Source organism: Brienomyrus brachyistius, unplaced genomic scaffold, assembly GCF_023856365.1.
Source record: "Brienomyrus brachyistius isolate T26 unplaced genomic scaffold, BBRACH_0.4 scaffold36, whole genome shotgun sequence".
NCBI classification, from domain to species: Eukaryota; Metazoa; Chordata; class Actinopteri; order Osteoglossiformes; family Mormyridae; genus Brienomyrus; species Brienomyrus brachyistius.
Window position 1 is genome coordinate 2,597,870 of NW_026042311.1, and position 13,029 is coordinate 2,610,898.

The window sequence follows — 13,029 nt, forward strand, 5'->3', positions numbered from 1 at the left end:
CTCCACACGTTCCCTGTGTAAATTCGTGGAGGACTTGAATTTGGTCGATTCATTCCGCCTAATTAACCCCTCCGCCAGAGAATTTTCCTTCTTCTCACCTCGCTTCAAATCCCAGTCTCGCATAGACTATATCTTTGTTTCTCGCTCTCTTGCCTCTGCTGTTTCTAATGCTTCTCTGATTTCTTCCTCTTTGTCTGACCACAAGTGTGCTCTCCTCCACTTAGCTGTACCTACTCTTTCTCCTCGGGCCCCAAGATGGAGGCTCAACACTTCTTTGCTTCAAAACTCTAAATATATAGCCTATCTGACTCCTAGACTTGAATTTATTTCAATTAATACAGGCTCAACTGATGACCCAGTCTACTGCTGGATGGCAATAAAGGGCTTTCTCCGCGATGCCACGGTTGCTTTTGCCAGTGGCCTGGCTCGCGAACGTCACCGGAAGATCTGTGATCTCGAAAGGCAGCTAGCTCACTTAGAGAGTGCTCGTCCTGTAGTGGTTGATCCGGATCATGAGACCCTCATTTTAAACACCAGGGCGGAGCTAAATGTCCTTCTGTCACACCGCGCTGAGTTTATGGTTCATCGCACTAGGTCACGATATTATGTCTCAGGTGCTAGGCCCAGTAAGTTGTTGGCTCTCAGGCTCCGGCAATGTGACTCTTTCTCCTCAATTTCTTCTGTTAGAACCAAGGACGGAGCTCTCACCACTGACCCACAGGAAATTAACAGTAGCTTTTTTCAATTTTACTCAGATCTATTCTCCCCTCCCACTGTCTTTCCACCCTCTGACCCTGATTCGTTTCTTGACTCTGTACCACTTCCTTGTCTCTCAGGCCCAGAAGCCTCTATGCTCGAGGCTCCCCTTTCAATGTCAGAACTTAAAGAGGCTCTGGACTCCATGAGCCCTGGGAAGTCTCCAGGGCCCGATGGCCTCCCTCCGGAACTCCTTTCTGCCTTCTGGAAGCAGCTCTCTATTCCGCTCTTCCACATGCTGAATTCTGCCATTTCTGCCTCCCATCTCCATCCTTCTCTTAATCAGTCCTTGATGACTTTGTTGCTCAAACAAGGTAAGGACCCTACAGATTGCTCCAGCTATCGCCCGTTGTCCCTTATGAATTCAGACATCAAACTGCTTGCCAAGGTGCTTGCCCGTCGACTGCAGGCGGTGATTTCCAAATTGATTCACCCAGACCAAACTGGTTTTATTAAATCCCGTCACGCGGCCGACAACATCCGTCGCCTCCTCCATGTACTTCACACTGCTCCTTCCTTTCCCTTCCCTGCCGCCCTTCTCTCTTTAGACGCAGAGAAGGCTTTCGATAGGATGAATTGGTCATTTTTGTGGAGGGTCCTGCATAGAATGGGTTTTGGCTCTTATTTTACCAACCTAGTCCAGACCCTTTACTCCTCCCCCACTTCTGTCCTTTTGACTAATGCCAACATTTCTCCTCCTTTTCGGCTTCTTCAGGGGGCCAGGCAGGGCTGTCCCCTCTCCCCCCTACTCTTTAATCTGTCGTTGGAGCCTCTGGCTGCCGCTCTCCGTCACTCAGATGTTATTTCCCCCATCCTAGTGAAAGGTGTCCCTCAGACAGTTTCTTTATATGCTGATGATCTGCTTCTTTACCTCGGCAATGCTCCTGTGGATCTCCCTCATGTCCTTAGCCTGTTTCAGTCATACGAATCCCTGTCTGGCTATAGGATTAACTGGGCAAAATCCTCTCTCCTTCCGTTGAATCCTGCCTGCCGCTCCTCTTCACTTCCTCCTTCTATTCCTCAGGCAGGGTCTTTCAGATACCTGGGGTTGGACATTTACCCATCAGTTGCAGAGCTCACAGCTGCTGGCTTCCGCCGCACTCTCGAGGGCATTAAAGCCTCGATCTCCTCGTGGTCTTCTCTTCCCCTCTCATTTCGGGCTAGGCTGGCTGTTATTAAGATGAACGTGCTCCCTAGAATTAATTTTATGAGTTCCATGCTTCCCCTCTCCCCTCCACCTGGGTACTGGGCCTCAGTTAAGTCTACTATTTCTACTTTTCTTTGGGATGGCAAGAGACCCTCCGTCAGACACTCTACCCTAATCCGTGACCGGTTGGATGGAGGCGTCTCTCTACCGGACTTCGAAATTTACCACCTTGCTTTTACTCTAAGGCCAGTTTGGAGCTGGATCAGTCCTCCCCAGCATCCCCCTGCCTGGCTTCCTATCGAAGCAGAATATGTTCTCCCCCATCGTCTAGCCTCGCTCCCTTTCCTCCCTGTTAAATTCAAATCCATCTCTGCCTCAGTCGGTCCGATTATCTGTCAGGCCCTTCGCACATGGAGAAGGGTTGAGAAATTGTTGGGCCCCTTCCCAAAATGGCACCCCAGTGTTCCGTTGCTCCATAATCCTGTCCTGAACATTGGAGGCCGCCCCATCTCTTCCTCGCCGTGGTCTCAGTCAGGTATCTCCACCCTGGGTGATATTTTTGATAGCTCGGGTCTCAAATCGTTCCAGTCTCTTAAGGTCACATTTAATCTTCCCTCTTCTTCATATTTTTTCTACCTCCAGCTGAGGTCCATGCTTAGGGCCTGTAATATCTCCTTTTCCTCACCTCTTCCGTTTCACCCGCTGTGCAGATTTGCTCTGTCCCTTTCTCCTGTTTCTAAGCCCGTGTCCAGTCTCTATTCCCTCCTCCGCAAATCCTCTCATAAACCTCTCCGCATAATTGCTGTCTGGCAGGGGGAGCACTCTCCCACCCCCGTCTTATCTTGGAGTGTTATTTTTCATAATATTAAAAATTATTCTAAAAATCCCAATCACCAGCAAACACAATTTAAGTTTGTTCACAGATTATACCCCACTCCCAGGAAATGCCATCTCATGGGCTTAGAGCCTGACCCCTTATGTCATCTTTGTCCCCTCCAGGTTCCTGGTACCTTTCTCCATATGTTCTGGGACTGTCCTCCAGTGGCTGCTCTTTGGGATTACGTGGCCAGATCTCTCTCTTCAGTTCTTTCCTCTCCCATCCCCCTGTCTCCCATGATCCTTCTTCTCCTGCACTTCTCTTCTCTCTCTCTCTCTCGCTTCCAGCAGAGGCTTCTGATGTCTGCCTCCTTAGCGGCCAAGTTGTTATTAGCCTCTCGTTGGAAGTCTCCTGATTCCTTCTGTCTGGAAGTCCACCTTTCTTGATCTGCTTCTGCTGGAACTCTCTGCAGCCCGGATTAACAACTCGTCTGGTTCTACAATCCAGAGCTGGGTCCATGACGTGCAGCTGGTCAAGGATTGGTTGCAGGTCATGTCCTGAGGCCATATTCCTTGTTTTTTTGTTTTGATTTTTACTTTCCTAATTCTAACATTTTTCAGTGGTATAAGTGCGTCATTTCTTTTATCCTCAATTTTTATCTGTGCTCTCCGTGGCTGAGTGTGCCGGTGACCTTTGTTGGTTTTCTGTCTCTTTAAATTGAGCTGCTGTCTCAGGGTGTATTGGGGGTGGGGTGGGGGTGGAGTATGTTCTGTTTTGTTCCATTTTGTTCTTTGTTATAAAAATCTCTAATAAAATTTTGGTCACAAAAAAAAAAACATATAAGAAGATACTCCGGTATATCATGGCTGTGATTCAGTCAAAGGCACAAGGCTACAGGCCACCACAAAAAATAAAAAAAATAGTTCTCATAACATCAGTGCAACTGGGAGGGGCCATCGTGTCCAAACCATCCGCATACCTGGATAATTCAGTCAATAACCAATATAGTTTTGTCTAATATTTCCGGTGGCAGCAGTAAAACAACTAGCCAGCTTATTATCGGAGTAACTTTGCATTGTAAATGAAAACCATGCCGCAGATTATGAGGCAGATTGCAAAGTTCAGTTATTGGCATCTTTAATAGCGTGATCATTAAAAGGACAGTTGGCAGCTTATAAAAACTTATTCTGGAACAGAAAAGAACAAATCCCACAAAACGGAATACATATGAACCTTTACTTTCACTGTCACCTATGTTAATTTTTTAAACTGGTGGAAACACAGGCAGGTTTTGAAAAGGCATCAAGTGAGAACCAGCCCAGCACCGGCTCCATGTTGGTGGAAATGAGGCATCAGTACAGTGTTCCCAGGTCCAGCCCAAGGTCTGCTTAAGATCCACCCAATGGAAGCTGAAACCAGCCCAATAAGAGAGAGAGAGAAGGATTTCTCTCTAAACCAGATACGGAAAAGCTTGTTCATGTGTTTATTTCCAGCAGGCTAGACTATTGAAATGGTGTCTTTGCAGGTCTTGGTAATAAATCAGTCAGACAGCTGCAGCTCATCCAGGATGCTGCCACCAGAGTCCTCACTAACACCAAGGAAGTGGAGCATATCACACAGCTCCTTAATCACTGCACTGGCTTCCTGAGCATCACAGGATTAATAATTAAATATTACTTGTGTACAAGGCACTAAATGGCACTAACTTCCTTGAACCTTGTGAAGCATCCAGACCCCTGAAAGTTTACTCAGTGTCCCAGAATGAAGACCAAACAGGCTGAAGCAGCTTTTAGTCTCTATGCTCCCTGTCTGTGGAACAAGCTTCCTGAAGACCTGAGGTCTGCTAACACTGTCAGTTCATTATAATCAGGGCTTAAAACGTTACTGTTGCTGCTTTGTTTCAATAAATTAAATCAGCAGGAGTTTAGTTGTACGCTGCCTCTACAATCTCACTTCTTTTTAGTTAACTGTTTATTTGTGTTTTGGGCTTTTAGACTTTTTAATATTGTTTTTTAAATTGACAATGAATGTGTTTGTAAGTCCCACACCAAAGTTCCGAAGTATCGAAAAAGTACCACAGCTGCAATGATGCTTTTGGTACTGGAACTTCTGGTATTGGTACTCGACTGGAAATTAATGGAAAAGGGAAAGAACCAAAAGTACCGAACCTGGTGCAGTGGAAAAGCACCCTGAATAAACTAGCCTTACTTAGCAATTGGATTTAAAGTCCACTGAGATAAAAAGCTCATGTAAATGTGAAAGACCAGGAGGCAGCGGGAGAGAGAAAGAGAAGCTCCACTGGCAGTAGAAAATGAAACACAATAAAACACAATAAAACACACTCCAGCTCATACAGGGAGAGAGAAGCGTGTGTGTGAACAGACTCACAGTGTAAGAATTCTGCTCTGGTCCTGGGCACTAATACCGGTAGGACGGTGTCTTTGGTAACTAGAAGGAGACAGAGAGAAACAGGGATGTGAGTAAAAGGAATATACTTGTGGGAGATGGACTTCACTCACTGTGGAGATAACAGCAGTAGGGTATTATCATTATGAGGGACAATAACAGGCATTTTACCAAACTGCAAATCATGGTAAGTTACACATAATACAGATTTTTGGTTTCTATAATGTAGAAGAAACATGTTTCATGTGATCTGGGTTTTGCAGCCAGTAGAATGTGAAGCTCTTTCACCAGTTATCACAAAGATTTAAACTTATTGTAAACAAACTGACTTGGTCACACAAATGTGAGGCTGACTGTACTGCATACTCTCTCTGCACGGTCCACATCAGGGGGGGGGCAATCTTACCCGCAAAGTCCAGTGTGTACGCAGGTCTTTGGGGTAACCTTTAGGTCAGCTGTTCAACCCCAGGTGTGAGACCCTTCAGCCAATCAGTCCTCTAATAAGTAATCCAGCAAAAGCAGCCCTTTCTGGGTAAGATTGACCAGCCCTGGTCTATATTAACATGAACAGACTAGAAATGTATTAACCTGGTGATGGATCTCTGCCATTTTCATTCTGCAAAAATTCTCCAGTTGATCTTTCAGTTCAGAAACCGCCTTCCTCAAATTCCCAAAATCAGATCTGGGACTGACAGAGATTCTGGGTCCAAATCCAGCTTCAGGAGTGACAGGAAGAGCCTGGCGCCTCTACAGACACACAGTCTGATTAAACAGCTTCATCAACACAAATGTGTATTGCAATCTAATTAACAGAACCTTTAACATCTGACAAATGACAGACTAGTTGAAATACAAATGAGAACATGCATCCATTTGAATACTCTGGTTTTCTTATTGCCAAAGTAGCTGTTCTGTTACCTGGAGGAAATGAATGTGATCCTCTGTGTGTGAAAGCTGCTCCAGCTCAGAGTGTCTCCTCTTCAGTTCATCGATCTCCTGCTTCAGTCTGTCCATGTCTCCTTCAGCCTGACTCACTGCAGCCTTCTCCTGATCTCTGATCAGCTTTGTCACCTCAGAGCATCTTCTCTCAATGGAGCTGATCATCTCAGTGAAGATCCTCTCGCTGTCCTCCACTGCTGACTGTGCTGAGCTCTGTTGGTGACACAGGGAGCAGAGGACAGTAAATTACAATTGGCCCCTTTTGGGACTCCAGAGAGCCTCATTGTACAATAGAGATGTGAGCTGACAGGAGGTATAAAAACAGCACAGGGCTGAGGTTTGGAGCGACACCATGCTGGATGCCTCAGGTACTGAAACCCAGCCAGCACTGATTGGAAATGATTACTCATTAAGCTCATACACTGTCAGCTGCAGGGATTTGGCAGAGACTGGTGGCTGTATGGGGCAGGTTGGTTGTCACCATTAGGTCTCAGTTTAATAGGTGACTTTTTTAGTGTTTATTTGCATTACACTGGGTTGTGAAAAGTTGCATTTTTCTCAAATGGGCATTTATGGTATTTTTTTAAATAAATAAGCTACTACTGCTGCAACACTTGGTTAAACTCTGTAATCCAGCAACTCTATCCCACTGACCCAGAATAACCCAGAGCAGCATTAATTTGATTAATCCGCACAAGTCTGTAAATCTGCAATCTGTTGAATCTGAAAGAAGATACAATATGATCACAAGCCAGCTGTTATCTTCTCCTCAGGTTCATACTCACTGTGAATGAGGCCACAGCCTCTCTCAGCTCCTGCAGCTCCTTCTCTCTCATTTGAATTCTCTGCTGAAATTCCCTCTGTGTTTCACCCATTTGTTTCTACAGATAGGAAACAAGACGACAAAACAAGTTTGTTTCATTAGCTGAGATCACATTCATCAATCATCCTGCCCAGGGTGGACCCCAGCCTTGGGCCCTATGCTGCCTGGGAAAGGCTCCAGGCACTCCCCCTGACCCTGACCGGGATTACCGGATAGGAGATGGATGGATGGATGGATGGATGGATGGATGTTCATTAATGATTTATTGACTGTAGGTAGGATTCAATGGACATAGACCCTTTGGTCCTGTTTCCACCTGGTATTAACATGCGTCCTGGGTGATCCAATCACAAGTGGACAGCGCTAATTACCCAGGACGCATTGAAGATACATTGAGATCCGATCACTCAACCCACATTGGGAGGTGGTCTGGGCCGCATATGGCCACATTCTTATAGCAATGTGAAGGTGAATGTGTCCTGGGCTGCACTGCAGGACCGGCTACTCAACTGACGTCCTATTAGATTGATGTCAGATCGCATGTCAGTTGATAATGGGCCACTGTGTATAAACTGCACTGTGAACAACAATAATGCATCTTTTCTCCTGCGATACTGAAACCTCTGAATCTGCTGGGAAGTTGGTTTAATATTGGACTGTTGTGACCCATTCATATGGAAACTGTGTCAAAGTCTGCATCACTGACGTTCCACGCAAATTCAGAAAGGAAAATGTGTAAAATGGGATTCATTAAAGATTCTTCAGAATTTGAACATATCATATATTTAATGTGCATGTTGGGGCGCAGCCTGGTGCAGGCAGGGAAACAAGGTGAGGATCCACTTAAAAGCTCCAAGACAAAGGGATTTAAGGAGACTGAACCAAACTGGAAAGACACACAATAAAGGAACAATAAGGGGTCAAAACTCACCAGGGAAAAAGTAGCTAAGAAAATGACACGTAGACTAACAGAGGGAATGGGGCAGCTAGTGATGTTAAGCTTGACAATAAAAAAGCGATTCACTACATTCTGAAGCACAGCTTCAGTTTCCTTCGTTCCACCCTGAACACGCGACCATGGTCATCTGAAGCTTCATTCTGCACTCAACCATGTGACTGCTTTGGAAACTGAAAATGTGGCACAATCCTCATTACCGGTTTCAAACCTGTTGTACAGCACATATTTCGGCGTACACACACACTGCAGCGTAAGTTTTAATCATCATAATAATTTAATAATAATTCATTTTCAATAATTAATTTAATAATAATAATTGTATGAATAATAATAATAATTGTATGAATACATAATATCAGATTTGGGTGAGGGTATTACCCAATAATCTGTATAATTTTCCCAGTATAGAGACCAAGAAACAAATGATTGATGAAGCTTTGGTCAATATGCACAACCCTTCACCATAGTGGATAACGCAGGATTTAGGGAGGTTGTGGGGATCCTGGATCCAACCTACATTCTCCCATCCAGGCAAACATGAAAGGGTTTGGTGACAGAAACATTTAAGATAGAAAAAGAGAAAACAAAGGAAGAGGTGAGAAAGGCCAAAGCAGTAAGACTAACATCTGACATGTGGACATTCATACATATGGAAGCTTATTTAGCAGTCAAATGCCATTTTATAAATGATAAGACTGAGCTGTCGACCTTATTATTGGGAGCAGGAAAATTCCCAGAGTCTCATTCTGCAGAAAACATGGCTGCAGGCGAGGCAGCCTGATGGAGGAGTGGGGAATACAGAATAAAGTCCGATGTCTCACACTGACGCTGCACAAAATGTGATTGTCTGTGTCAGACACACAACCTGCATTGCAGGTTTCTGTAGCCAATCTAATGCTCAGGCTGCTGTAGCGAACTAACAAAGACAGATGTGAGACAATTAACCAATAACAACAGTGCAGGGAAAACAGGCAACAAGTGCAGTAACTTATATTAATGAACACAAGACTAGGAAAACTCCCACAAACACTGAAAGTAAGAAACACACACAAGGAATTCAATACTTAGAAAGTACAGAAACATGTGGAACATAATAAAACAAGGCACAAGCTTCACAAGCAGAACAGAGAACTAACAAACACTGGGAAGAATAGAAAAGCAATAATTAAATGAAAGAGGTGAGGTTGGTTCCTGACCTGCCTCAAACCCATAACCAGCTGGTCTCAGCCTCTGTGTCACACACTCATCCCATTGAGTCAAATGCAGCCATGTGGGGAAAAGGAAGAACACACTAGGGCCAAAGACGATGAGAGGACAAAGGGGATGGACAGCGATGGCTGCTGGCCACACGGGGAAGAGACACAAGGACAGGCACTGAGACGAAGCTTCATTATTTATGTCAAAGCTGCTCCACGCGTTATTAATATTAGTGAAATGTGCAGGTAAAAATTTACAATAATGTAAAATTAAAGCATGTAGGTAAGAATGTGTGTTCAGTAGCCAAGCAAATGAATGTGTGAATAGAAACATATAATAACAGTGTAATTGTTTATATCGTTTTATATTGGGCTGTCCGGGGGCTTGAATTCCTGGTTAGATATTCAGTCCCACTCCAGCCCTGGCTACTTTTACTTCATTTATTCCAAGTCAGACATAATTCAGCATATCAGACAAAACAATGAACCTCTTTGTTAATATTTTCATAAATTTTGAGCTTCACTGGTTATCATTGAAAGCCAAAATATTATCCTATGGCAACCAACACAATGCATTAAAGGCTGAGCCCTTTACCCTTAAATAGAAAAGTATTAATCTACGTATATCTTAGTACCGAAAGACCTTTTTTAACATGTACATTTATACTGTGTTGATGTAGGTAAGGTAAGGTAAGGTAAGGTACGGAGGTAAGGAGCACACACTGAGTACAGTGCCTTACCGCACCCACCACACGACGAACCACCTCAGGGATGAGAACCTGAGTGCAGCCGTGCAGTGGGTGACACCTCAGCACCACACCAGTCCCAATGGAACAGTGTGAGTTTTATCCGGTGGCTGCAGTGCCAATCCTGCAAAACACCTCCTGATGCAGTATAAATATGCATGTGGATAATGTGAAAAGTTAAACTTTATTGTGAAAATATTATTTTATAATAATAATTGTCTAATGAAAATCGCGACATTATTACGAAACAATAAATTGTAAAATTTAAAAATTATACATAGAAGACAAGTGTTATTATGAAATATAATTTTATGAAATGTATGAAATTTTATGAAATTATTTTAAAATAAAAGGATACATTATTGAAATATTTATCATTTTATTTATATTTTTTGATATACTTATTTTATTTTGAGTGTCATGGCGTCCCGTACAAACATCTTCGACGGGCACGGCCTTACTGTACTGTGGCTCTAGTGAGTTATTCTGTACTATGAAGGGTTACTGGCTTGTCGGATGTAAGGTACCACAGTTTAAATGGACTTCATATTCGTTTACTTACGTTTTGCCCAGACTACCTTAAATCCGACAAGCTAGTAACCCCGCTAGTAAGACCGGACAAGTAGGTCATGACAGCTTTACCGAATCAGACTTGATCTGAGTGTTTCGTAGCAATTACACGAACAAGTGTTAAGACAAAATCCATTTATTTAAAATTAACTTTTAGATAATAACAATAATTGATACTTTCACTGATCCCTTTGGGGAAATTCTTTTAGATAGAAAGGGGAAATTCTTTTAAATTAGCCTGACCTGTATCTCCGCCCTTCCTGTAGCAGCTGAGACTGTATCATGGCCTCTGTGTTCATCCATCGTACAGAGATAACAGATACACTGCTGGTCGGTACGGCAGTAGACCTCCAGGGGTTTGTCATGGTGGGAACAGACCTTGTCCTTCAGATGGCCGATGGCATCAATGAGCTTGTGCTGTTTTGCATGGTGGAGTTTGTTGTGAAGCTGCAGGTCAGTTTCACAGTAGGAGGCCAGACACACCAGGCAGGACTTGACAGCTTTGTGTTTTCTCCCAGTACAGACGTCACACTCCACATCTCCAGGTCCAGCATACTGGTCAGCAGGAGTAGCTGCTTGTAGTCCAGTCTTCTTCAGTTTCTCCACCACTTCAGCCAGCATGGTGTTTCTGCCCAGAACAGGTCTGGGTATGAAGGTCTGTCTGCACTGGGGGCAGCTGTAAACTCCAACATGATCTTCCTGATCCCAGCAGCTCTTAATGCAGCTCATACAGTAACTGTGTCCACAGGGAATAGTTACTGGATCCTTTAGTAGATCTAGACAGATTGCACAACTTAACTCGTTTACATCCACTGCAACTCTGGCTTCTGTCCTTTTACCACGAACACTGATAGGATTCAGTCTCATTTTCTCTCACAGTCGTCTGTGTGTGACAGTGAGAGGAACTTCCTGCTTCTCAGGCTGCAGCAGGTGTGGTTTTGGACTGAGACCAGACTGAGAAGAGCAGACTGGGCAAACAGTGGAGCTGCAGTTTATGGACAAAATAGTACATTATACAAACTGTACCCAAAGCGAACATTTATTTATTTTTTATGAGAATAACAGTTACTGACATTGTTTTTCTGTAAACAAACTATAATCCTACTCTTTGATTTTGTGCAGTAGATAGAAATTAGGTATAAAGGTATAAGAGAGCAGATCTACTGAGAATGAATTTCTGTGTCGGTTTAGAATCACGTTTGGGATCATGTGGTTTCAGGTGAAACATGCAAGGATGTGCAGTTATAGACAGACTGTGTCAGGATTAGACAGAACAAGCTTTGACAAGTACTGTCAATGCACAGATTTGTTTTTTTACATTATTCTATATACAATATTCATGAAAATATATGTCATCTCTTCCTTTTCTTTCTGTGTGTTTGTGCAGGGAGTGTATTTATGTTAGGAAGGACAAGGATTTTAATCATCCAAAATAATTCCATACTCTAATAATGAAAATTGAACACTACTCTTATATTTAAGCCAAAAGTTAATGGACCAGCTTCAGCCATCCCCAGGAACAGAAAGATCATATATCAAAAAAGTATCCAACAAATTCCAATAACTGCAGTACAGGATTATGGGACACACACATCACAGGAAGCACAGGGCACAAGGCAGAGACACCCTGGATGGGATGCCAGTCCATCACAGGGCAAACACTCACTCACATGCTGAGGACAATCAAGAGACACTAATTCACCAAACTGCATGATCTTGGACAGCATGAAGAAACCTGAGGAAACCCACAGGAACACGGGGAGAATATGAAAGCTGTACATGCAGAACCAGGAGTGGGAACCACACCCACAAGCCTGGAGGTGTGAAGTGAGAGCAGCTGGTCTGAAGTCCTGAAGGGAGCTGGAGCGCCATTTCTTTGGAACAGTGTGGAGCCGTCCTGCATTACTGCTTATCCTGTACAGGGGGGTGGGGAGCCTGGAGCCTGTCCCAGGTGGCACAGGGCAGGGGACACAATGGACAGGATACTAGTTTATAGCAGAGCACAAACTCACACATACAGACTCACACTAAGGGCAGCTTAGAGATTCCAATCGGCTGATCGCAGTTTCATGTTCTCCAAAGTAGGAGGAGAAAGCCCACATTGGAAGAACATGCAGACTTCACACATACAGCAGGAGGGACAGGAAACAAGCCAAGAGACAGAGGTTACACCCCGAGACCCCACACCCCCCCACAATCACACATACTGTTAGGATTTATTTAAAAGTTACATTTTAATGCTACAAAATGATGACTGACTATGAACTTCATATTCCAGAACTGTGCTGGAATCTATGCTGACTGTAAGAATGTTACCTTACAGGATTTACCCGTTTCTGTGCCCTGTACCTACAGTAAGGAGGTGGGATCTCTGCTCCTTCAAAGCAGACAGACTCATTCACATATGATTACAGTTCTAGTACATAGCAGATACTGTTGCTGAAAGTGGTGAACAAGTGAGGCAAATATAACAATGCAAACATGCTGCTGTCAAGGTGCTGCCTGGGCACTAGTGCAGCTAGGCTGGTATTTCTGGGCTCCACAGACATCACTGGTGGTTGGTGTCGTGGTCACCGGGATGAAAGACTCGTGCAGCAGGTGTTTCTCAGACAACAAACAGGGACTTACTGGGATCAGGATGGGAGGCTATGGAACCGGCAACACGTAAGGC

General features: G+C 44.0%; 1 protein-coding gene across 1 annotated transcript in view; it reads right to left on the reverse strand.

Moving 5' to 3' along the window:
• Positions 1 to 11,257, reverse strand: part of LOC125721991 (E3 ubiquitin/ISG15 ligase TRIM25-like) — a 162,884-nt gene extending 151,627 nt beyond the window's left edge. The window contains exons 1-5 of the mRNA XM_048998237.1: positions 10,602 to 11,257; positions 6,851 to 6,946; positions 6,045 to 6,278; positions 5,715 to 5,873; positions 5,109 to 5,168 (exon numbers count right to left, since the gene is read on the reverse strand). Of these exons, the coding sequence (XP_048854194.1) occupies positions 5,139 to 5,168; positions 5,715 to 5,873; positions 6,045 to 6,278; positions 6,851 to 6,946; positions 10,602 to 11,225 (1,143 nt within the window). The 5' untranslated portion in view covers positions 11,226 to 11,257 and the 3' untranslated portion in view covers positions 5,109 to 5,138. The remainder of the gene's footprint in view (positions 1 to 5,108; positions 5,169 to 5,714; positions 5,874 to 6,044; positions 6,279 to 6,850; positions 6,947 to 10,601) is intronic.
• Positions 11,258 to 13,029: the final 1,772 nt, after the last annotated feature.